Consider the following 25,846-nt stretch of genomic DNA (forward strand, 5'->3'; position numbering starts at 1 on the left):
GAATTCAATAACACCAGAAATGTTTTGTTTTGTTTTGTTTAAAGCGAGGAGGAGGATGAGAGGGAAGCCCGGCAGCTCCAGCCCAGCCGAGGTGCGGGGATTTATTGCGGAGGCAATTACTGCCTAGCGGTCTGGCCGGGGCTGTTGGGAGGGGCCCGGTGCTCGTTAGGGAGGGGGCTGAGCAGCAATTACAGCTGTTAGCACAGGCGGGGTGGGCGGGGGAGGGGAGGGCTAAGGGGAGGGAGGTTTGGAGGGAGGAGGAGGAAGGTAGGAGAAAGAGGAGCCCAGGAGGGGGAAGAGGAGGAGGAGGAGAGAGACTGAGGAGAAGGGTCCTTGGAGACCCCCAACTTGGCCTCACCCTTAGAAACATCAAGTCCCTCCTTCTCCTTCCCACAGGGAGGAACCGAGGCCCAGAGGGAAGTCCTAGCCCTGACACCTCCCAGCTGGCCTTCCCAGACTGCCAGCCCTTCAACCGTCCCTGCTCCCTTGCCCCACTGCCCTGGCCACCCCTCTACACCTGACCCCCAGGAGCAGGGTTCATGGGTGGAATCGGGGACCCCCACAGCAGGCTGAGCTGCCCCCCAACTGCCAGGGCCTGGGGGTTCCTGGATTGTCCCCAGGGCTGGGTTGGTGGGGGGGACCCTGGTGCAGTGATGGTCTCTATAACTGCAATCCACCCAGGAATTCAGCCACGGCTTCAGCGTGGCCCACATGAGTGTGTCCACATAACTGGACACATGCTGGGTTCGGGACACCAGCCTGTGGCCTGGGGGCAATCTCAGAACCTCCCTGTGCCTCAGCATTCTCATCTGGAAAATGGGAATAAGTACAGTTGCTGCCTCACAGCACAGTGGGCTGGCAGGGTGGGGAGGGAGGTGGAACGGGCTGGCTGGGTGTGTCAGGCCCCCTGGGAACAGGGGACTCCCACCTCCACACCCGGGAAGGGAGGAGTGAGGCTGGCGCTGATTCCCCAAAGGAAGAAAACAAGTTTCCTCTCTGCACACGGTGACTCACCTGCCCCACTGAGGAACAAACAGTTCCCTGCCTGCCATACACACACACACACACCTGTGTGCACATGCTATCCCCAGTTGTGTATATTGCACAGGGAGGGGATTATGCAAAGGCCTCCAAGGACCCTCCCTTGCTTGGCCTCCCAGCCAGAGAGAAAAAGCCCAGTCCCCTCTTAGCCTGGCATTCAAGGCCTAGCTGTGACCCTCCCCCGCAATACTCCGCCTAGTTCCTGTGTTATCTCACTGACTCATTCAGCAAATACTAGTGCAGGCCTGGGAGGTGCCGCCACTAGACTAATGCCAGACTCCTGCCCCCTGCCCACCTCCCTCCCTAAATAACAAGGAGTCTTTTCACCTCTTGATTTACCTATCTCATTATAACTCCTACACATCCTACAAAACCCAGCCTCAAGGGGCCTCCTCCAGGAGGATGGAGTTGACTGTGTGGTCTTTATCTTTCCCTCTTTAAGCCTGGGAGCTCCAGAGGGAGGGGCAGGGGCTGAGGCCCCAGCTCTGGGGTGGGGGCTGCACAGAGAGGTCTGTCAAATCTAGTGAGTGGCCCAGCCCCACCCCCACCTAGGCAGGCAGATTCGCCTGGGAGGTGTATATCTCCTTCCCCCAGACCCAACTCCGCCCTCCCCATCCAGAGTACAGGAGGGGAGACTGACCGAGAGGTGGCAGGGATGTGGGGGTGGTCGGTCTCACAGAGATGGGGTGCTGTCTCCTCCGCCCCCCTGCCCAGCGTAAAGGGCGGAAAGGGCGCGGTGTGTTCAGATAAATGGCGAGTTGATGGGGCGCCAGCCACGTCTCGAGCGTGCCAGGCCAGGACGGGGACGAGGCCCCAGGCCAGATGCCACCCAGCGGGCACCCACCGGGGTGGGGTCCTCACTCTCCGCCTGGCCTCGGTCTCTGCGTCTGAGAAGTGGGCGCTCGCTCAAGTCGATCCTCCCACCTCTGTCGTCCTGTTCCTGGCTTTCAGGGTCCGAGTGTGGACACCCCGGGGTGGGTGTCGAAGACGGCGACTTCCGGCTCCGCAGAGCCAGCGGAGGCGGGACCGCGCCCAGGGACGCCCCGAGGGCAGCCCTGCTAAGGTTCCCCGGCCTGGGCTCTCGGCAAAAGGATCTGCTTGTCCCACCCGACCCCACTCCGGGACCTGCCCACTGCCTTGCAGCTGGGAGGACAGCACCGAGAATTAAACACGCATATTTACATTTTTAATTGTCAAAGAAGCTTCCCCTCCTGGAAGGGTGCGGAGGGCGCTCGGGTGGTCTAATCCAGGGCCGGGGCCGCGTGGGGTCCCCTGGGGTCCCCTCCCCCCCCGTCGCGCTCAGCTGCGGGCCCCAGGGCGGGGGCGGAGATTGGGCCCCTGCGGAGCCAGGCGCCCAACGCGGGTTTCGTTGCGCCCGGGAAGCCGGTGGCCTGCAGAGCCGGAGCCCCGCGCGGCCAGCCCAGCCCGGGGTGCGGGCGTCCTGGGGACCCGCGGGCCGGCCCGTTCCCTCCCTGCTCCCGGAGGCTGCAGCCCACGCCTACTCCCCACTCCATTTTCTGGGACTGCAAAGTCCAGCACCAACGCGCAGTTTTCTCAGGATCGCATGTTGAGGGGGATGATTTCAATGCAGCCCAGAGAGGAGGGGTCCAGGCCGGAAGGAGGGGGCGCATTCCTGTCCCCAGACACATCTGGCTGGGCCTCGGATCCCCAGCCTCCGACCTGCACCTCCAGGCCATGCGCAGAGGAAGCGAAAGCAGGCGGGGCACGGCAGCAGAGCGCCCAGACCTCGGGCCTCAGCGCAGCCCCTTGCACTCCCCTGGGAGCCCCTGGATCCCCCTAGTCCCAGCCCCGAGCGCTGGCGGGGGGAAGGGGGGGGGAGATGGCAGTTCACCTCTAACTGTGTCCCTCGAACTGAACCCTGGGGCCGACCGAGGCCGAGCTGCTGAGGGAGGGGGACGAGGACGCTGGGCCCCAGGGACCCCTGGCCCGCCGTGGCCGCCCAGCCCCGGGGCCCTTGCTCAAACAAGCGGAGTATTTGCCGAGTGCGCGGCGGGCGGCGCGGCCCGAGAGCGAAGAGGATTCGATGGAACCGCGCGCCGAGGCAGGGGCGACGGAGCCGGAGCGGGCGCGGGGATCGATCGGGCGCAGCTGTCGACAAAGAGCCCGCGGGAGCATCCTACCCCGCGGGCCAGAGCTGTTCGGGCGCCCCGAGACGCCAGCAGGAAACCGGGGACGTCGGGCCCGCCAGGGGCGAAACCCCAACGTCGCGGCACCCCGTGTCAGGCGCCCAGGATGTCCCCGCTCCCAACGTCTGAGAATTGGAACCTTGAGGCGCCGCTCGCTCAGCCCTGCCGGGACCCCAGCCAGGCAGGAAAAGCCCGGTCCCTCCTTGTCAAAACCTAAATAAAGTCCCCGGACCCCGCCCGAACGAAGGTGGCTGGAGTCCGGCGGGAGGACGCGGGCCGCAGCAGGCGCGCGCAGCCCGGATTTGGGGCGTCCACAGGTTTGGGGCGCTGGGTGAGACCTGTGCGGACCTAAGGCTCGGGCGGGGTGGGAGGGGGGGCCCGAATCGCCGTCACTTATTAAAACCTCGCTCTAAGAAAAGGGGGAGGAGTGTGCAGCGGCCGGCGGCTTTCATTTTCGTGGGAGAGAAATCGAATTAGACAATCCGCTGTCCACGCTGGAGGGGCTTCGGGGAGGCCCAGGAAAGGGAAACTTTGGGTCTCTATGCCCCTCAATAGCTTTAGATGCGACGGGAGAGTCCATAACAGTAGGGAGGGCAGCGCGGCCAAGAAGGCGGCTGGACGATACTGATTAAAGCGGATTGGGGCTTGCTGGGTGAATTATGCAGGGTGAAACCTACTCGGCCCTCAGGGCCTGAAGGAGTCCCAAGCCCCAGCCAGTCTCCCCTCACTTGTCGGGACTCTCCAAGCTCTCGGGTTATACGGCAGAGGCTGCGCGGGTGCTGGGCACAGAGAGGGTACATTTTGGCCGCGGGCAGCCCAGCGCCTGCTGAGGTACCCTAAGGCGCAGGTGCCAGCTCTGGAAGTTAAATTCCAATTTTCCTTGAGGGGAAACTGAGGCCAGAGAGCCTGGCATGTAACCCAGGTCCTAGAGGGGCGGGGATGGGGGGGCGCCCAGTCCCCATCCAGCCAAGCCCTCCCCTGCTTGCAATTTGCCTAATGACTCAAGATCGATCAAGGCCTGAGCCTCCAGCCTGTCCCGAGGCCAGCTCGATTCTATTTTACTAATTAATAAAAGGCTGCTGGGAAAGTGGGGAGAACGCAGGCTTGGGGCCCCAGGGAGACACACTCCCTCTCAGGGGCTCTGCAAATTTTTGCTTCACCTACCAGTAGGAGCTCAGCCTGTGAAGGAAGCGAGATCCCTGTCCCTGGGGGAGTCCAAGTCCCCGTCAGGCTAAGGGAGGGGTGGGGGGCTGCACGCACCTGCATAAGTTTGGTTCCACCAGGCCAGGCTGCCCCTTCCCAGTTATGGAAGCTTGGGAGCGGATCTTAGGGTGTCCTGAGGCAGCAGAGGGGAGGAGGCCGCTTCCCCTCAAAGCCGCAGATTCACCTCTTTTCTTTCAAAATGGACACCTTGCCTGTTAGAAAAGCCACACATGCTTGTTGTAAAAATGAGAATGAGAATCGTAGTGTAGGAGATATTTTTGAAAAGGAAGCCCACATACTCCCAACTCCCTACCCCCACACAAGGAGCTCCCTGAGTTTGGCATTTGGGGGACCTTCCTTCTCCCTTATGTTTTCCCACTGTGGAGCCTCCAGCCCCCACCTGGCCTGGGCTTCCTTGGCTGGGATGCTACCATTTATGGTGGCTGATTGATCGTTAGATCACACGATTATTTTTAATTATCTGTGATTGTTGGAGGGTGGGATTGAGGAGCCCGGGCTGGGGCTCAGCACAGTCAGACTCGACTCTGCCCCCGGGGTAGGGGATGCTCAGCTCTTGGGACCTGTCCCCTCCTGCTCTGCCTTCCCACTTGGAAGATGGGTGTGATTGTGTAAACTACCCTGCAACTGAGATGTCCAAGGACCTGGACTTGGGAGGGATGCAGCACTTGGACAGACATAGGAAGGGGGCAGCCTACCCCCACTGCCTACTGTGGGTCTGAGGCAGATGGAGCCCGGTGGTGGGACTCCCCTCTCTGAGGCTGGGTGAGGAGAGTGTGTCTGGTAAACAGCAGGCACTTCCTCAATGCACTAACAGGGGTCCCTTTAACCCTATCCCACCCCAGGGCTTGGGGACCTGATCTCTCCAACCTGCAGGTCCAGATCCTCCAGGCTCCCCCACTCCCCGTTCCCGCTGTGGCCGGCATAGACTCGCCTCCAGCCCTCAGCTGGGGCAGGCCAGAAGGCACCCCTCCAAAGCCCTGGTACAGGGCCAAGCCCAGTCCAGGAAGTCACATCTCCAATGTGTGACCATGTCTGCCCCCTCATCAGGTCAAAGGTTGGAGGCTGCGGCTGGGGGCAGGGGCTGCCCAAGGGGTTTGCAGGTACTGGGGAGAGACCCCTCCACCCTCAGCTTATAGCCCTTGGCTCTCCCACTGAGATGGGGGGCTGGGGACCCCAGAAGAAAGCCCTATTAACTTTATCCTCTTTCCTCTTCTAGAAAATGGGCAGTGGGGGGAGCATACGCAGTGGGGAAGGAGGAGGGGGCTGTGCTGAGTCTCGGGTTCCCTTCCCACTAAGATGGGGGCGCCTTATTGGTTCTGGCCTGGCCACTCCAGAGCCCCCTCCCTGGTCCCCATCTTCCTCCACTGGAGGGATCTCATCCCCTGGGGGGGCTCTCTGATTATAGAAGCCCCCATTTATCCTGTTCCTATGGGCCCCTGGGCCTCTCCTGTCTCCAGGTGGTGAGAAGAAGGGGCACCTTGGCTCCCCCGCCCAATGAGACACTCCAGGCACAAAGAGGAGTTAGCAGCAAGGACTTCTCAGGAAACAGACAGGAGGAGCCTCCTCAGCCTCCCCCGGCTGGAGAGTGACAGAGGCGCTTTAAAAGTCACCCCCAGGCTCCTGGCACACTGTAGAAGGACTCTGGAATTGGGAGGGTCCTTAAGCACCCCATGAAGCTGGGCACTCCATTGTACAGTTGGGGAAATTGAAGCCAGGTGCCCACACACGGGGCAGATCCTGACACCTGCAGAGAGTGGAGGTGGAGAACCAGCCCACTTGCCCCCAAAGAGGTCGTGTGAGGGGGGCTGTGACTCCCGACGATGTGTGCGTGCACAGGGAGCTGAGCTTGCAGAGAGTACCCACCTGGGGTTTGTTTCAGTGGAGGAGACACGTGGATTGCAGGCGTCCCTCCAGCCACACTCCCAGGGACTCCCTGGAGATGGACTTGACTGGGGGCGCCAGGTAGGAAAGTGACATTCGGGACTCTCTGGAGAGAACCGCAGAGAGAGACACGAAATCAGAGACGCAGAGACCAAGCCCCCAGCCCCACCTAAGCGGAGTCTGTCCTCAGACCCCCACCGGTTGTCCCCCCAGGGGGCGCAGGCGAGCGCAGAGGCAGGGGACCACAGAAGCCACAGTCTGGTAGACTGCGGCCCGCTAGGCTCTCGAGGGGGCCAGGGCGGGCGGAGAGCGAGGCGGCGGGAGGTGGCGGCCAGAGCGGGTGGGCGGGGGCGCTGACGTCAGACCCGGGCCCCGGCGCCGGCGGCCGCTCCCCCGCCACATCCTGGTGGCCGCGCTCGCAGCCGGGCCGGGCCGAGCGCCGCGCAGCCGGGCAGCCTCGCGCGCAGCCATCGGGGAGCGGGAGGGAGCCATGCCGCGGCCTTGAGCGCGCCGGGCCGGCGCCGAGGAGCGCGCGCGGCTGGCGGGCGACGGAGCATGGAGCTGAGCCTGGAGAGCCTGGGGGGCCTGCACGGCGTGGCCCACGCGCAGGCGGGCGAGCTGCTGAGCCCCGGCCACGCGCGCTCGGCGGCGGCGCAGCACCGCGGCCTGGTAGCGCCCGGGCGCCCGGGCCTGGTGGCCGGCATGGCGAGCCTGCTGGACGGCGGCGGCGGTAGCGGTGGAGGCTCCGCGGGAGCGGGCGGCGCGGGCAGCGCGGGCGGCGGTGCTGACTTCCGCGGGGAGCTGGCGGGCCCGCTGCACCCGGCCATGGGCATGGCCTGCGAGGCGCCTGGCCTGGGCGGCACCTACACGACGCTCACGCCCCTGCAGCACCTGCCACCACTGGCGGCGGTGGCCGACAAGTTCCACCAGCACGCGGCGGCCGCAGCTGTGGCTGGGGCGCACGGCGGCCACCCCCACGCGCACCCGCACCCGGCGGCCGCGCCGCCCCCGCCTCCCCCACCGCAGCGCCTGGCGGCCAGCGTGAGCGGCAGCTTCACTCTCATGCGCGACGAGCGCGCTGCACTTGCCTCCGTGGGGCACCTCTACGGGCCCTACGGCAAGGAGCTGCCCGCCATGGGGTCGCCCCTGTCGCCGCTGCCCAACGCGCTACCGCCGGCGCTGCACGGTGCCCCGCAGCCCCCGCCGCCGCCGCCGCCCCCGCCGTTGGCCGCCTACGGTGCGCCAGGCCACTTGGCCGGGGACAAGCTGCTGCCGCCCGCCGCCTTCGAGCCGCACGCCGCGCTGCTGGGACGCGCCGAGGACGCGCTGGCCCGCGGGCTGCCGGGGGGCAGCGGCAGCGCAGGCAGCGGCGCACCGGGCGGCGGAGGCACTGCGGGGCTGCTGGCGCCGCTGGGCGGGCTGGCAGCGGCCGGGGCGCACGGGCAGCACTCGGGAGGCGGCGGTCCGGGCGGGGGCGGCAGCGGCCCCAGCGCGGGCGCTGCGGCCGAGGAGATCAACACTAAGGAGGTGGCGCAGCGCATCACGGCGGAGCTGAAGCGCTACAGCATCCCTCAGGCCATCTTCGCGCAGCGCATCCTGTGCCGCTCGCAGGGAACGCTCTCCGACCTGCTGCGCAACCCCAAGCCGTGGAGCAAGCTCAAATCCGGACGCGAGACCTTCCGCAGGATGTGGAAGTGGCTTCAGGAGCCGGAGTTCCAGCGCATGTCTGCGCTGCGCCTCGCAGGTAGGAGCGCTGTTCGCACCACCCGACCGCGGGGGCGGCGGCCTGGGGCTCCCCAGCACTGACCTGCGCCCCGCCAGCCCGAGACCCCCTCGCAGGAGGCTAGACTGCGATCTGCGCCCCTGCCCGTTTGTACCGTCGCCAAAAGGGAGAAAGGGATTGTGTCATCTCCCCACCCCCCCACCCCGTCGCCTTCTCTGCCGTTTTTTAGGGGTTCTCTAGTTCCTTCTAGACTGCGGGGAGGGTCCAGGCATCTCCCTGAAACAGTGCTCAGGGTGGCTCATTGTGTGTGTGTGTGTGTGTACACGCGCGCGCGTTGGGGGGCTGTGTCCCCCGACGAGCCGCTGTTGTCAGCTTGGGGTGCCACTCCCCTCCTCCCGAAGGGCTCTGGAGGGGGGCCGCTGAGCCTCCAGCCTGGTGCCACAGAGCTCCGGGACGATGCACCGGGCTCCCGCGCCACAGCCCCCGGCTCAGCGCGCGCTTCTTTGTAGTTCGGCCTCCGCGATCAATACCCCCTCCCCCGCTCCGGCCGCTGGCAAAGGTCACCCGAGAATGGTCGGGGGAGGGGCGGCCCACAGGACCCTCGGCCCCGACTGCCCGGAGGCCTTCACAGCCAGTGACTTCGCTCCTGCCTCCGGGGCGCGCTCCCTGCCTGCCTTGCCTTTTGGTTTTGTGTCTCTGGTTTCTACTTCTCTCCTCGCTCTGTCGGGACAAACGGGGCTCTATTTATTTGTCGCTTGCTCTTTCTTTTCCTCCTGTTCCTCCCCATGCTTTCTCTAGCTTCTTGTCTCTCTGCCTCTGCGTGTCTCTGTCTCTCTCGCTCTCACTCTCAGCCACCGGCCCCCTGGGGACCCCGCTCCCTCCTTCTTCCCAGCTGACAACAACGAAGTCCACACCTGCCCCCAGCAAGGCAGCCCGGCCAGGCCCCCACTTCCTGGGGGCTGGTGTGGGGGTACAGGGGAACCCGTGGGCCAGGTGGGGGGGTCTCTTTCCCTGGCAGTGCTGGGGAGGGGGCTGCCCACCCCAGTCACAGGGACAATAGCTGCTGCGGCTGGCGCCGGATCGATCGCTTCTCTGAGCGCAAGGGCGAGAAGGGCGGGGGGCAGGCGGGGGCTCTAGAAGGTGCCCCACTAACGAGGAGGTCAGTTGGGGGCTGGTTGCGTCCCCCAGCTGGCCCAGCCAGGCAGGGGGGCTGTGGAAGAGGGGGCACGAGTTGGGGATTGGAGAGGGTCCTGTGTCATTCTTCCCCAGCCAGCCTCTCCCTCTCCCCACCCCAGGTGGACCGGGCAACCTCCAGGAGCCTGTACCAACAGACAGGCCTCAGTTTCCCCCTTCTGCAGAGCAAGGTGCTTAGCTAGAACCTCTTATGGGATTCTTAAATTCTCCACTTTGGGGCAGGTAACAAAGTGCCCAGGGAGGTTGTTGTGACATGTTAGAAATGGCTACTGGAACCTGGATGGTCTCAAGAGCAGAACCCACTCTGTCCTGCTCCCCGTGGGTGACATATGCAATAGCACACGTGTTCCCGTAGACACTCAGTCATGACACACAGCCACGGCCTGCAGTGTGCAATGTAGCTGACCTCCGGGGGGCAGAGGGCACCCCGTGCATGTGCTAAAGGCACAGCTCTAACCTGTTAGACACTGTGGCTCTCACTCACCCCGCAGCGCTGGGTGGCTTATACATGGGGACACCCACCACCGGCAGCCTCCTGTCCAGCGCACATATTTGGGGGACATTGTGTCCCCCACCAGTGCCCCCGGAATCCACACCACTCTCTGTTTTTCTCACTGTCACCTTATATAACTAGCATGACCCATGAGCGGTATTTGAACAGTCTGTTTCGGGGGCCACACCAAAGATTCGGAAAGATCTGCCTGAGCCTCACAGAATGAGAAACCGCAGGGGAGAGGTCGCTGGGGGTGGGTACCTGCTGCCCTGAGAGCAGCACCGGTCCTGTGCAGAGACAACCCAGTGACAATCCCTGGGTCTGTGCGCGCCTCTGCCTACCAGGTGGCCACCCAGGCCTCAGTGTTCCCCTTCCTGCCACAGGTGCAATTACAGATAGGGAAACTGAGGCCAGGTTTGCATCCCAGCATTGCCTGCCTGCCTTCTTGGCAATGGTGAACAGTTTCATCTCTCTGAGCCTCGATTTCCCCTTTTAGGCAACAGGAATTAGAATAGCTGCCTTATCAGAGAAGCATAGAGGACAGGGTGGTAGGGGGGAGGCACTGAGGCTGGGCAGGGTGCTGGGGTGTTGGGGACAATAAACAGAGACCATCCGGCCTGTTTCCCAGCTCCGCCTGGCGGCTGCCCATGCCATAACCCCACCGACCAGCCTGGCAAACCCTTGCTGGCTGGCTCGGCCCCAGCCCTGGGCACCTGCCGCCCCTCTGGCACGCAGGGGGCCGCGTCTGCACCACCCGACTCCGCCTGGGATGTTAGAGGTGGCGGGGCTCAGGGCTGCGGGGTGATTAGGCTCCGGCCAAGGCCTTTAGTTCCGGTGGCTGCGCAAATGAAAAGTGGTTAAGTGGCGGCAAATCGCGGCGGTTAGGGGGAGGCGGCGGGGGCGTCCCCACTCGACAGCACGCGCCCGGCGCCGCGACAACCGAAGCACCTGCTGGTGCCCGGCGCGCTCGCGCTCTAGGAAGGAGAAATCTGTCCACTCCGCACCATTCAAACTCGGCAGGGAGAGGACTCGCTGCCCTTCCTCCTCCCACGTCCCGGTCCCGGTGCCTCCCCAGGCCTCTTCCGACAACTTTAGGAGGAGTGTGTCGTGCGCGCCCGCAGGCTGCGGCCTCGCCCCTCGCTGGGGGGCTGCGGGGTGTCCCCAGTGGCGCCGGGGCCAGGAGAGAGAAAGCGACACAGAGGGAGAAAGACGCGCGTGTACAGACGGACCCGTGGAAGAGGCAGAGGTGGAGAGGGACAGGGAGAGACAGACAGAGACAGAGAACACGAGGGAGACAGAAACAGAGAAAAAGAAGCCAGGGGTGGAAAGAGAAAAAGAAACCAAAGCCACTGAAAGGAACAGAGGAAAAGAAAGACAAAAAGGGGGAGGGGAGACAAAGAGAGACAAAGAAAAGGAGAGACAAGAGAGGAGAGAGCTGGGTGGCTGGAAGACCCCTCTGTCCCCAGGCCTAGTGGGCCTCTGTCCCCATCCAGGGCGGAAGTGCAGCCTCCTTCCTCCTTCCTCGGATCAGGGGGCAGGGTGGGGGAGAGAGGGGAACAGGTGGTATCTTTGTTTCGCCACAGCACCCAAGAAACCCCACAACAGACCTCAGAGTCCCGGGCCCCACTGCCCGTCCCGTGTGCCTCAGTTTACCCATCTGCAAAGTGTATGTGGAGCCAGGTTCCGGATGTGACACTCTGAGATTCTGGGCCTCTCTAGGCCGAGCCAAGCCCCCAACCTGGCTCCCATGGGGCTGGGGCCTCACCTCAGGGTCCCCAGTGTCCCGCAGGGTGGGAGCGGCCTCCTCATCGAAGCCTTCCCCCCAACAGTAATTATGGGAGAGGGCTTGGGGGAGGAGCCGGCAGGCTCCTGGGGGGGGTGGGGGCGGTCGATGAATTCGAATTACCGTCTCTAATTCATCACCGTCACCTGGTCGATAGCTTTGGCTTCAAATATCGTTTAAATTGCAACTCCGGAGGAAAAGTATTTTTTGTAAATGATCAGAAAAAAAATATGTGTGTATATATACATATAATAAAATTTTAGACAGAGGTTGTTGAAAGAAGGGCCAGTTTCCTCCTGTTGGTGCCATGGGAAAGCAGGAGCCCAGAATCCCTGGGGGGGGGGTGGAGACGAGTGGGGAGAAACTGAGGCAGGAAGGGATAGGGATGGATGGGATGCTTTGTGCCTAGACAAAACAAATTGTCCTGAGGACAAAAACTGGAGCCCTTTTTGGTATCCAATGCTGATGGTGCCGCTGGGTTCAGTAACAGCTATGGTGACAGCGCGGCTCCGTTGGCAGTGGGTGAGCAGGGGTCGCTAGGGGTTGGGGGTCTCAGGGTGATGGGGTGGAAAGCCTAAAGAGGCGGAACAGTCTCCCCCACCCAGGCTAATACAGCCCTGCCCATCCCCACCGCCTTGCCCTACTGAGCTGCCACTTTCCCGGACGTGTTGAAATGTGGGGTGCGGGAGGGGGAGTGTGTTTGAGGCTGCAGAGAACCAGCCTGCAAGGCCCAATCTGGGAGTCTCCCGCAGGGACAGCTGTCTACCCCACTACAAGCACTCAGGATCTCCACTCTTAAAGGCCCCTCTGCCTTCTGTAGCAACCTCACTTCTCACTGCATGGAGTTCCACGCCTCTTACAGACACCCCTGGAAAAGATGCCCAGCCCCACCAGACAGTGGGACGTCAGGGGGCTTGGAGACCTGGGCCTCACCTGGGCTCTGTCCCTCACTGGTCCTGGGCAAAAGGGTCTGAGCCTCAGTTTTCTCATCTGAGCAATGGAGAGAATTAAATGACACCCAGAAGAGAGGGCAGGAGTCTGGCGGTACACAGTAGTCCCCCACAGGGATGCATGGTGGAGGGTAGACTACATCCAGGGTTGCTCAATGCCGAAGGTGACTCTGGGTGTCCCCAAACAAGCCCCTCCCTGTAGACCTCAAGAGCTGAGTAGGGACAGCCCCAGGACCCCCTGCCCAGGATCTGGGATCCCGCCCCCTGCCTCACAGGCAGAAGGGGAGGGAGAGAAGGGCAGGCTCTAGGTGGGGAGTGGCCGGCTGGATGCCCCAAGCCCTCCCCCTCCTTCCTCCTCAGCTCACCCACCAGGCATGAGAGATGGAATCATCTGGAATGACCTTTCAAACCAGAGGCAGTCACTGTGCCTGTTCTACAGACCGGCAGGCTGAGTGAGACAGAGAGAAAGGCACTTGCCAAACCACACACCTGCTTGCAGCAGGAGTGAGCACAGCCTCAGCTTTCCTAACAGTAAATGCCCCCCATGTTTCAGCCCCTCTCACAGGGGCTAAAACTAGGAGTGAGATGCCCACATTCCCTGACCTCCTGCAGAGACGCAGGGGAGCAGTCCAGGCAGGTGGCACTGCAGGGACAGGGGCTGGGAGGCAGGGAGGCTCTGCAGATTAAGGCCCAGGACCACAGAGGACAAGGACGAGGGAGAAGGTCACAGCATTTTCTAGTTGACAAGCAGCTTGAATGATCCCTAGGTGGGTGGCAGGTGACCAGCCCCACCCTTCCCCCTTACAGGAGCCACATCTTTTAGGGCTGTGGCTCCTGTGCTTCCCCTTCCAGCTCCCGGAGGGTGACAGTATTGTGATCACACTGAGACCACCAGAGCCCCTCAGGGATGGTGGATGGGAGCCACGTCCACTTCAAAGCCACCAGGATCCCCACCTTCTGTGTTTCCTGGCGAACCCCCCTCCCTGTTGCCAGCCCCAGGCCCAACAAGCCCCTTCTGTGATTATGTCAGAGCCAGAGAGCCAGGACACTCACCCCCATACCACAGATAAGCCCACAGACTCATCTGGTGGCTCGCTTGCATGGGGAGGGGCTGGGCCTGACATTTGGCTCCTTTTTTCTGAAGTCCCTTAGCCTAAAGCTGCAGAACTACCCAAGATCTGGCCATTTTTCTCCCCCAGAATCTCTTTCCCATTCTTTTCTCTTCTTCCTTGTCAACCATTACCACTCTAGTCTAAACTGCTGCTGCTGGGAGCTGTCTCCTCTTCCTCCTCCACTTCCTCCTCCTCCTCCTCCTCCTCCTCGCTGGTCTCCCAGCCCCACTCTCAGCCCTCGCTGCCCTCTGCCCCACAGCCTGAGGGGGCTTTTATGGCCACTTTGGAGCTCATCCTTCTGTGGTTAGTGGGCTGCCTCCATGCCCTCACAGCTGGTCAGGTGTAGACAACACCTCACAGTGCTCCAACTCTCTGGCCTCCTGCATGGATGTGGGGAGGAGGCTTCTGGCTGGTGGGACCAGCAGGAACGAAGGCTGGGAGGTGGGAAAGTCCAGGGTGGCTGTGGGGAGTGAGGCTGGACACCCACAATCTCTTTGTAGGTAGCTGGCAGGCAGCCCGGCTTAACCCGGGGAGCTTGCGGCTGGTTTGAATCAAGTTCTTAATTAAACACGGACCCTGATCAATAGGGAAGGCGGCGCTAGTGGGCGAGGGGAGAGGCTGGGCCTGGAGCCAGGGGTGGCCTGGGAGACCCACCTGACCTTGGGCAGTCTTAGGACACCTGCGCCTCAGTTTCCCCCTTTCAAACGAGGTGCAGATGATGGTGGGGCTGGGAGACAAACGGCACCCGTTTCCCTTTAGAGTCTTGTGTGGGCAGATGTGGGGGGCAGTGGGGGGACCCCTCTGGCCTACAGAGTCAGGTGCGCAAAGCCACAGAGTCACAGCAGAGAGAAACGAGGACACAGAGATGCGCCATGACTAGGCGCGGGCTGCAGGAGAGAGGTGCCCCTGGCGCAGGTGTAGCGCACACTCTAGGACAGGCCTGCGGACTCTGGCTCAGGACCCCCCAACCGCCCTTGGGCGGGTCTGGCACGTGCAAGGCCACAGAGTGGAGTGGGGACACCTGGGAGAACCCCATCTCTCCAGGCGGCAGCGGCTGTGCCATTTGAAGACCTGCGACCTGGCGGCTGGGGGTGGTGCTTGGCCCCAGCTTTGCCCGCCAGACCACCTCTCAGGGTGCCTGAGCAGATGCTGCCAGACGTGCTCCCTAGTGCATGAGGGTTGGGAGGGTCGCTTCTGCCCACGGAGACTGGGGGTGGGTGAGTAGAGGACACTGGGTGCCGAACGACTGGGATCCACCAATTTCCAAGCGCCCTTCGGCATCCAAGGGCCTGCTGGCGAGATGTCTGTGCCTGAGTTTTGCGCAGTGGGCCAACATCGCCCCGAAGTGCCCTGGAAGCCGAGGAGCCCTCGGCGGGGACGGGCATTCCCTGAGCCAGAAGGCACCCAGAGCGCACCTGCCCTCCGCAGCCTGGAGGGACCTGGACGCTTGCGCCCGGCGCTAGGAGACCCGGGAACCCGGCCCTCGCCCCGCAGTGCACACCCACGTCCCCAGGGTCGCCTGGAGTGCAGCCCCCAACAGGCGCCCACTTCCCACCCGGCCGAAACCGCACCTCAAGCCGCCTTTGGGCCGTTCCCCCGCGTGCGTGTTCCCCCGCGTGCGTGCGCCCTAGATCGGCGGCCGCCTCAGGTGTGCTCGGCTCCAGTGCGCAGTGGCAGCGCAACAAACGCTCTTGTTCTCTTCCGCCACCTTCCTTCTGCTTTCTTCTCCCTTTCTTAAAAATTAAAAAATCAGGCCGGGCGCGGTGGCTCACGCCTGTAATCCTAGCACTCTGGGAGGCAGAGGCGGGTGGATCGCTCGAGGTCAGGAGTTCGAGACCAGCCTGAGTAAGAGCGAGATCCCGTCTCTACTAAGAATAGAAAGAAGTGATCTGGACAGCTAAAAATATATATAGAAAAAATTAGCTGGGCATGGTGGCGCGTGCCTGTAGTCCCAGCTACCTGGGAGGCTGAGGCAGGAGGATCGCTTGAGCCCAGGAGTTTGAGGTTGCTGTGAGCTAGGCTGATGATGCCACGGCACTCACTCTAGCCCCGGCAACAGAGCGAGACTCTGTCTCAAAAAAAAAAAAAAATTAAAAAATCTACATTACTTTTAAATAGGTGACACATTCACCACATTCCAAATTTAAATGGAACTGGAGGAGGCCCTCTTCTCTCCTCCTTCTGCAAATCACACCTGTATTTCCCCTTCTGAGCATGGCCACGCTTAAAGCAGCTACAGGTGCAAATGCTTTCTTATTTTCCTTTTCTTGTTCCTTTTGTAAACACAAAAGAGGGCCTCCGACTGTGTTGTGCCCGTCTCCCTCTGACATCTGACCACACCTACATCCGTGAAGAGCTCACATCCCGGTCATTTTTGCAGGCTGCCTAGTGTGCCGCTGTTTGGTCATTTCAGTCTTTACCTAACCACGTCCCTGCCCCCCTGACATTTAGGCTGTTTCAAACCCTTTGCGGTCACCGAGGACCTGCAGCTGATACATCCCGGAGCGGGTCATCCTGCCTGCGCGAGTATCTGTGGATTAATTTCTCAATAATTGAAACGCCGGGTCAAACCTCCCCCTTTTCCAGGCCGGCCTCTTTGTCCTTTTTCTTATCGCTGGTTCCTTTCCTGTCATTTTTTTCAAATCCATTTCCAGCCGCCGGCCGCCACGTCTCCTTCACATTATTTTTTTGAAAAAAATCAAAGCCCTGTGTGTGTTTGTGTGTGGGTTTGGCGACTCCGTCTGCCCCGGTTTGCAGATTAGCGGGTACCTGAATGGGGGCGTCTCTGGGGCTCAGTGTCCGAGTGTGAGAGCTGCCCCTGCCCTTCCCCAGGCCCCCCACCCCATGAAGTTACAACCTCCAGATGGAGCCACCAGGGAGGGGCAGGCCCAGTCCATGTGTGACCGCTCATTTCCCTGATAAGTCTTTGAAAGGCTCAGAACTAATTTGAAAATGCGGCCATTAAAATCCCATCTGGGGAGGTGGCATCAGCGAGGAGAGGGAGAGAGGGAGGCGGGGCCTGTCCCCAAGGCTGGGTGTGGGCCAAGGTGGGTACCAAGGCCTGAGGTGAGGCAGGGACAGATGTGGGGCTGGTGAGGCCCCTGGGGGCAGAGTTGTGGATCACACTCTCTCCCTGGAGAAGACCCCCCCCATGGGAACCCTTTTCTCAGCTCCCACAGGTGCTCAAGGTGTAGACAAAGAGAGTTAAGGTATGTGCTCCAGGCCCCCCCAGGGTGATTGCACATGTGACCTTGGGCAAGTTACCACCGACTGGCTCTGGTCCAGAGAGGCCATTGGGGAATGCTCAGCTCAGCTCAGCCTGGCAGGGACAAGCCACCAGGGTGGGGGCATTGGCGTTCCCCACATCTGGGGCCAGGCAGCTGGTGGCCAGGGCAGGACACATCACCAAGGAAACCAGTCATCATCCCAGTCGGGGACCAGGCTCCGTATTGAATTGTCTGCTCCCTGAAGCCAGAGCCCAGCGCAGGAGGTGGCCGGCGGGGGAGAAAAGGACACTGCCGCTCACCCCACGCTGTGTCTGAGTGGACAGACCCCCATGGGACAGGCACATGGGGACAGACAAGATGGCTCAGTTGGTGGTGCCCTGTTCAGACAGAGACAGAAGGACACATGGGATGGGGATAGCCACTCTCGTGCCGCCATGGCTGAATCCTGGGGCCATTTCTTAGCCCACCTTTGGGCATCATCCAGTTGTCCTTCAGGGGCCCTGTCCTGCTAATGCCACCCGGACTCAGGCCTCTGCTGGTCATGCCACACCCAGCAGTGCCAGCCCTCCGCTGGGCTTCACCAATCCTCCCCCCGCAACTGTCCCGACACCTGGGCTTGTGCCCAGCTCTGTCCCCACGTGGAGGCCACACTGAGCCCAGCTGAGCCCCTCTAGACACCCACCCAGAGGCCACCTCTGTCACCCCCACTACTCAGAGCAAGAGGAGCCAGCCTCTTTGTTTGGGAACAAAGTCGCAGGCGTTGCTTGCCACGTATCTGTGATTGTCAGAGTAAGTCCTCTTCCCTGCCAGGCACCGGCTGTGGAGCCGGGGCTGCCTGACTGGCACTCGCACAGCAGGCGTTCCAGGAACTCAGGATGGTTCAGTGAATGAGTGGCTTCGGGGCTCGGCTCTGGCATTCATTCATTCATTCATTCACAGCTTGCGTCACAGGTTCTGACGATCATCACCCCCACTCACAGGTAGGGACACCAGGGTCTGGGTCGCTGCATCCCCTTGATGAACTAGGAAACTGAGCTCCACAGAGCCCACTCGGCCCACAGAGCCCAGCCCGGCGTCCCCACTGACTGGGAATGGCAAGGGGAGCCCAGGCAGGGGCGGAGAGGGGCCATACCAGGGACTAAGTGGACACAGACCTGCATGCCACATGCTGCCACACAGCAGACTTCCATGGGGGCGACACCTGCACCCACACCCGACCCCTGCACACCCCAGAGCCCTCCCACCCCACATGCATGCAGAGCCTCCTGCACCCCACACCAGCTGCAAATGAATGTCACGCTGAGATCTGCTGGCCGTGGTTCTTCCCCCGTGGCCCCCCAGGGCCACCAACCACGGCCACCTCCGCTGGGCCACGTCTCCACAAGTGGGCCCATCTTGCCTGTCGCATGGACAGCTCTCACTACAATTGCAGGTTTTTCCAGATTTCACACCAGCGTGTGGTTTGCAGGTGTGTGGACACAACCCCCCATTGTAGCCAAGCACCTGTGCACACAGCATGCATGCACAGCAAACACCAAACACCTCACCGGCCTCAGCCCACCCGCCCATGGAGGAAGCCACAGGTGGCCCCTCTTTGGCACGTGCAGTGGTGGAGACCTCTGACCCATTGGCAGCCGGCACGCAGCCAGGGACCGTCAGGGTTAGGCGCACGCAGAGGCTCCCACTGACCCGTGCCGGACCCAGGGGACTCGGCACCCCAGTTACAAGCCCAGTCACCAAGCTCCCCTGGATGAGGGGAGAAGGGGAGAGAGGAGGAGGATGGAAGGGGAGGAGCAAAGGGAGGTTGAGGAGAGGGAGGGAAGGGATGGAGGGAGGGAGAAGGGGGGAGGAAGGAGAAAGGTGTGGTCACCTGTGGGGGACGATGGGGTTAACAGGTGGGATCCCAGCTCTGGTGCCAGCAGGGTGACCAGATCCAGGGCCCCCACCTGCCAGTCAGCAGGCCCCAGCTGCTCCCAGCTAAGGGTGCTGGGGGTCCCACTGTCCTACCCTGCCCTCCAGGGGAGTGGCCGCCTGAGTCCCCCTCAGCAGGGTCTTCCACTCTGGGCTGAGACCCCCTCCCGGTGCCCCACCACTCACACAGGGGGGTAACCCAGGGGTGTATTAGTCATCAGACAAACACACCCAGCCACCTCGTGTAAACCCACTATGCACTGAGCAACAGAGGGGTCTCAGGCCACATGGGGTCAGCGCTGGGCCAGAAGGAGGGACAGTGGCCAGGGTCCCCGAGGAAGGAGCCAGGGTTCTGCTGCGAGAGAGGGGAAGGATTTCCTGGGGGGGGCCATTGCTGCTGGGCCTTGAGGGATGTGTAGGAGTTCTCTGGCTGGAGCAGTCCTACTCCCTGCCCCTGACATCGGTTTCTCCAATCTTCCTCCCTGCAGGAAGATTCTTGGAGCAGTGCCAAGGCTGGGGGCCTGCCCCAAGAGTAGGGAACGCTTCACAATCACACAGCAAGTGGGGTCCAGAGCTCAGCTCCGCTTGGGGACCCCCAGAGGGGAGCTCAGGAACCTCATCTCAGCCCCGCCATATTCATTCTGGACTTTTCTGGCTAATCCCTTTCCCAAACCCCAACCATGATGAAGACTGTGTTGTGTTGATGAAACTAAAGCTCACAGGGTCCAACACCGGGTGGGAGTCTGCAGGGCAGCAAGTCTGCCACCCTCTCTGGTCCCCAGGTGGTCTGCTGACCCCAGCAACTTTTAGAAAGGCAAGAACCGAACCGGGAGGGAGTGGGTGCTGTGGGGGCCAAGTTCCAAGGAGTCTGATGCCAAAGGGCTTTCAGCTGCAACTTGAGGGTCTCAGCCAAGTCCCCTACCTTTGCCAGGCCAGACACAGCCCAAGCCTTGTCCCCTTTGAGGCTGGGGTGGGGCCGGCTTCCCTCTACTGGACACACCAGGATCTGCAGGGACAACTGGGCAAAGGGGAGGCTGCTCTCTCGGAATGCTCCCAGCTGCCCTAGGTTTTCCTGATCCCAGAAAAGAAAATGACCCGGCTTGTTGGTGCTGTAGATCCCAGCGCAGGCTGGGGAAAGGCTGCCCAGGAGCTGGGAGGCCTGGGAGGCCAGACAGTGCTCCATTAGTTTGCTCAGTGCCCCATGACCTGGGGGTCAGATTTGGGGGTGGGGGTCTCAGCCTCCTCTAGGTAGTCTTTCATCTCCTCCAAGGGCTTCTGGAACCCTCAGAAGCCAGCTTCGGATCCTCCTCATCCCGGACTACAAAAAAGACTGACCACTGATCACTGGGGGAGACAGGCAGGCTGGGCCCCCCAATCCTAAACTCAAGGCATCTGGGGATCCTTTGTTCTTAGTGTGAGAGCCTCAGCCCTGGAGGTGCAGGAGGAGCAGGGCTGACAGGGACAGCCGCGTCTGGTCCCACCCAGACCTTCACTCCAACGAGTGTGGGAAAAATAAAAAGAAGAAAAAGTGGGGGTGAATGGGGAGAGTTAAATGGGGGCTCAGGGAGTCCCGGAAGGGAAGGCGATACCTGAGCAGAAATTAGAAGGAGGGCCTGCAGCCCTGGGGGACCTCGGGAACAGCCAGCAACGGCCAGGACAGTGGCCCTGAGGTCAGACTGTGCAGGGATGAGGCCAGGGGGACAGGAGGTGGGGGGCTGGGTCAGGCGCCAGTGGGAGACGAGGACAGGGAGGTGACTGGGCAGGGGGTGGAGGGAGGGAGAGAAGGGGTGGCCTGCGCTGAGGAATGCTTGAAGGAGGTATAGGGTTCTTACAAGGAGGGACAAAGGCCCGCCAGGAAATGACTGGCCCAGGCTCCCAGAGCTGGCTTGACACCACCCGCCTGGTGGTGACAGGTCTGGGTCTGGGGCCACTCCCATCCCCCACAGATGACGGAGCGTCCCCATGCAAGAAGAGGACCTCGGGATGGCGTTCGTGTCCTAAATGAGGCTAGGGGTATGGGGGAGCGACGAAAACAGGAGGTGCAGGAGGTGGCGATGAGCAGATTGATGTGGCGGAGGTGACTTCGGGAGACGATGGGGCAGAGGCCAGCTGAGGTTTCCCAGAAGAGGTGGCCACGGCGGGTCCGCAGTGTGCGGCTGCCGTTCAGCACCGGGTCAGTCCGGCTTCGGTTCCGGTCTGGTCCGTCTCCGGCCTCAGTTTTCACGTCGGTAAAAGGGGCCCGTGACCTCGACCTGTGCGGCGGGCCCACGGGTGGCCTTTAGAGCCCGAGCGGGGCTGACGGGGCCAGGTGGCCTCAGCGAGGCGGGGTGCGCTCGGGTCGGTTCCGGGGCGCCTCCCCCCACTCCCGCTCCGACCCCCACCAGGCTGTGGGGGGATGGGCGATGACAAAGCTGCTCGCGGTAAACAGCCCGGATCGATCCGGCTGCGAGGAGCTGTAATTAGATTGAACGCCAGGGAGAGGGGGGAGAGCCCAGCCTCTTTTTGCTGCGATCGACAAAACGCGAAGTTTTTTCACGACTCTGCTTCACCCGGCCCCTCCCCCAGCCTGTGCCTCTGGGACCCCCATTGGGCACTTGATTGGGGACAGGGAGGCGGGGTGGGACGGGGGTGGGGTGGGAGGGGCGACCTACATCTCCCCTCTCTCTTCCCTCTGGTTCCTGTCCTGCCCCTGAGGGGACTTGCCGGGCAACCTTGGGCCAGTGGCTTACCCTCTCTGAGTAAATAAAGAGAAAAATCCCCACCTTATGGAAGCATTGTGAGGATAGAAAGAAAGGTGGGACACACGAGAGGCTCTTGACACAAAGAACTCCCGAGTTTTCTGAGGAGCATTTGTGTTTCTGCCCCTACTGTAAAGGTAGGATGAATTGGGAGAAAATTGCTAAGTGAGTGAATGAATGAACTGAAGATGACAACAGGTAAGGTGATCCCCTCCCAGGGTGGCCAAAGAGGTGAGAGGTCTATGCAGCTTCTCATATTTCCTTCCAGTGTTTCTTTACGCGGATAAAATATAAACATACTTTCTTCCCTCCCCTTTCATACACAAAAAGCTATCTGGCACAGTGTCTTCTGGGGTCTGCTTTGCCATCTTTCTACGTCTGTACCTATACCCTCCCTTTTTTTCAGCTTCTCAATGCAGTTACAAATATAGTCTTTTGCCTAAATCGATATTCAGTAATTACTCTTACTGTGGTTTTTCAGTGAGGAGCATTCACAGCTCAGCCATGTAGAGTACTAGGATTACATTTCCTTTCTTGTACAACTGTTTGGTTTTCCAGGAGTTAACATTTGCCAAACATAAATTCTTTCCACATTCTGCAACAAAATGCAAAACCAACTCAATAGGATTTTCCACATATCCCAGGTGCTTTGTTCTAGCTGTCTGCCAGGGTCTCCCCCCCTCCTCATTTAGGGGACCCTTTTTCTCTTTCTCCTAGGTTGGATCCCATTGCCTGAATCCTACACTTCCTTTTTAAAAAAAAAAAATATACCTCCTCATTTGGATGGAACACATCCTCCAGAAGTTTTCTGAGAAAGGGCATACGTAAAGTCAACTTTTGGAGTCCTTGAACATCTGACTACATCTTTATTGCACCTTCATGCTCTGTGTTTGGATGTTCGGCAGTTCTAGCTAAATAGACTTTTTCCTTGGAATTTTGAAAGCATTCTTCACTGCTTCCTAGTTTTTCAGAAACCCAAAGGTGTTCTGATTCTCAATATTTGATATGACTTCTGGTTTTCATCTCTGGAAGCTTTTTAGGATTTTCCTTGTATTCCTGGTGCTCCAACGTTTCGCAAGGAGGAGACTCAACTGTGTCTTTTTCATGCATTGAGCTGAGGACTTGATGGGCTCTTTTAAACTGGAAGCTTCTGTCCTTCAACTCTAGGTTTTTTTATTATTTATTTGATCATCGCTTCCTCTACTTTCAAATTGCCTTTTGATCAGGTGACAAATCTTCATTTTAATTCATTCTCTAACTCTATTAACATCTTTCTCTCATTTGCCACCTCTGTTTCTACCCTGGTCTATTTTCTGAGATATTTGTTTATCTTCCAATCCTTACATTGAATAATTTTATTCCAACTATTATATATTTAAATTATAAGAATATTTTCTCACTCTTTAATGGTGCCTTTTATTTCATGGCATTCTGTACTTGTTTCATGGATACAATATTTTCCTCTTACCCTTCTGGGAATATTAATTATAGCTTTATAATTGTAGCCTGCTTTGTCAGTTTCTCCTGAGTTTATCCTCATATTAGATGCTTTTCTTTCTTTCTTTTTTTTTTCTTTTTTTGTTTTTTTGAGACAGAGTCTCGCTTTGTTGCCCAGGCTAGAATGAGTGCCGTGTCATCAGCCTAGCTCACAGCAACCTCAGATTCCTCGGCTTAAGCGATCCTACTGCCTCAGCCTCCCGAGTAGCTGGGACTACGGGCATGCACCACTATGTCCGACTAATTTTTTCTATATAGATTTTTAGTTGGCCATATAATTTCTTTCTATTTTTAGTAGAGACGGGGTCTCGCTCTTGCTCAGGCTGGTCTCGAACTCCTGACTTCGAGCAATCCACCCGCCTCCGCCCTCCCAGAGTGCTAGGATTACAGGCTTGAGCCACCGTGCCCGGCCTAAATGCTTTTCTAAAATGTCCAGTAGCTCCAGCCATCATTCGTATGTAATCCTAAAACCTGAAACACCATCTAGAAGCTCTGCCCATCCCAGGTCAGAGGAAGTGAAGTGTATGTCAGCTCACAGACTGGATGGGAGAACCTGTTGTCCCTGAGACATGAGTCACCGCACAGGGAACATTCATTTATTTTTGTGGACATTGATCTAACATGTCATCTGTTCTGGCTGTTCCGGAACCAAAAAAAGCAAGCTTGCTGTGCCGTCCCAGTAGCCCACCAGGGCTGACACAGAGGAGAGACAGGGAGCAGAGACCTGCTAGGACAGCATGCACCACCAGCCACTTCTGGGGCCCAGGAGGAAGCAGAGTGGGGCAGACTTTTCACTCACTCCCAGGCCCAGACTGGTATGCAGGAGAGAAATTGAGATTCTGATCATATTCAAGCTGATGCCACAAAGCAGCCCGCCTGACAGGTGGCCCGTCCTCTAGGTGGGAGCAGCCCATCCTTTGCACCCACTACCCCCCCAACACTGCATTGCGGGGAGGTGTCTGCTTTGCAGCTGGGGCAGGGAGGATACAGGTGTCAGCCCTGCGGCATCACCCTCAGCTGTTGCTGTTTTGGTCTTCAAGCATCTCAGGTCAGGGGGCAACCTCTGCCGCCTGCTCTATGCTGGGTGGCCCAAGAGAAAGGGCGACCTGCTACCCTGGGAGAGGGAGGGGTAGTCCCTGCACTGGCACCTCCTCCTCCAAAGTCCTGGGATCCTCTCAGATCCCGAGGGTCCCCTGTGTGCTAGAGGGAGACCCAGCTCAGGTCGTTCTCAGCCTGTGGCTGGGGGAGGGGCTCAGACTCCAGTGTCAGCCTGGTACAGTGTCCCTAAGTTCAGTCCCCAGGCCTTGCAGGGACAGCCCAGGGGAGGAGGCAACCTGATTGCCCCGCCCTTGCAGGAGGGTGGCTGGGGTTTGCGGTGCACCCCGGCACCTGTCAATTAACCCTTTCTTTCACTCAAGGATACAATGAGCCAGAAATAACTCACCTGTAGAGGTTCCATGTCCTTTCCCCAGCCTGGGAAAGAAGAGGAGAAAGGGACCACCACCAACTTTTTGTTGCCCTTTGGATGGGGAGCCCTTGGGTGGGGGGTGGGGTGAGAGGTTTGGGGCTATGGGGCTAGAGAGGGGGCCGGGGCGCTTGGGACAAGCACCATGGGGAAGGGACTGGAGGGGGTGGTGGTGGTGCCTGCAGAGGTGCACTCACTGTGTCCCCTTCTCTGTCCCTCCTGTCCCCCCACCCCGTGCCTGCCTGCCCCCCTCGCCTTCCATTTCCCGCTTTCTCCCTTCCGTGCTGTTTCCGGTCTCTTCTGCCCTGTGTGTCTCTGCCTCCCTGTCCCTCTGTTGCCGGCTGTCCCTCCCTTCCCTGTCCGCATTTCCCTGCCTCCCTGCCCATCCTGGGGTCTCCCCCGACCCGCTCTGCTCGGGGCTGCGTGCTGTCCCCGTCTCCCTCCTGCCCGCCCGCTGCCTGCTGCCTGCCTGTCGCCGGCGCGGTGGTGGCACCGTGTCGCGCCCGCCCGCAGCCTGCAAGCGCAAGGAGCAGGAGCAGCAGAAGGAGCGCGCGCTGCAGCCCAAGAAGCAGCGCCTGGTGTTCACCGACCTGCAGCGACGCACACTCATCGCCATCTTCAAGGAGAACAAGCGGCCGTCCAAGGAGATGCAGGTCACCATCTCGCAGCAGCTCGGCCTGGAGCTGAACACCGTTAGCAACTTCTTCATGAACGCGCGGCGCCGCTGCATGAACCGCTGGGCCGAGGAGCCGGGCGCGGCCGCCGGGGGCCCTGCGGGCGCCGCCTCCACCTTCTCCAAGGCCTGAGGCGCCCCGGGCCCCGCGCCCTCCGCGCCTCGAAGGCCCCGGGCGCTGCGCCCCCGCGTCTCCCACCCCACCCTCCCCGCCCGAGACCCGCCCCCGGGGGCCTGAGGACGGAGTGCTGTCCCGGGGCCCCCCACTCCCGGGGGGAGACGCAGCACACCCCCCAGCCCAAGTGCACAAAACGGGCCCCCTCCTCCCTGCATTCCAGCCCCCGCCAGGCCAAAGGAAGGCCCCCTCCTCCCCCAGGGGGGAGAGGGAGACAGAAAGGGGTCCCGCAGCCCCCCTCTCAGTTCAGGACGCCCAGGGGGCTCACTGTGTGGTCCCCTAAAGCGGGTCAAGAAGCACATTCTAGAAATATAAACCGGGTATTTAAAAAAAGGAATTTTAAGAATAACCCCTCCTTCGCCAGACGCCCCCGCCCCCAAAGAGGGAGGCAGGAAAAACCTTCCTTTCCTCCTTCCCTCCCGGGGAGCAGGTGCCCTGTGGTCCCCCCACCCAGCCCCTTCTAGAGTCGCCAAAACCCACCAAGGTGGACCCTCCCGTGCCCCGCCCCGCCCCCTTCGCCCGCGGGCAGGACGGCCCCACCCCGAGGACCGCGCCGCCCCTGCCGCCGGGACTCCTGTGCCAAGAATCGCCTGCCTTAACGCCTGGGGAGGC

The 25,846-nt window shown here is 60.6% G+C and overlaps 1 protein-coding gene across 1 annotated transcript; it reads left to right on the forward strand.

The window, feature by feature from the left end:
- Window positions 1-6,848: 6,848 nt before the first annotated feature.
- Window positions 6,849-25,192, forward strand: ONECUT3 (one cut homeobox 3). The gene is made up of 2 exons (XM_045543638.1): window positions 6,849-8,037; window positions 24,900-25,192. The coding sequence occupies exons 1-2, from the start codon at window positions 6,849-6,851 to the stop codon at window positions 25,190-25,192; spliced, it is 1,482 nt and encodes a 493-aa protein (XP_045399594.1).
- The last annotated feature ends 654 nt before the right edge of the window (window positions 25,193-25,846 follow it).

Source organism: Lemur catta, chromosome 1 (assembly GCF_020740605.2).
Source record: "Lemur catta isolate mLemCat1 chromosome 1, mLemCat1.pri, whole genome shotgun sequence".
NCBI lineage: Eukaryota > Metazoa > Chordata > Mammalia > Primates > Lemuridae > Lemur > Lemur catta.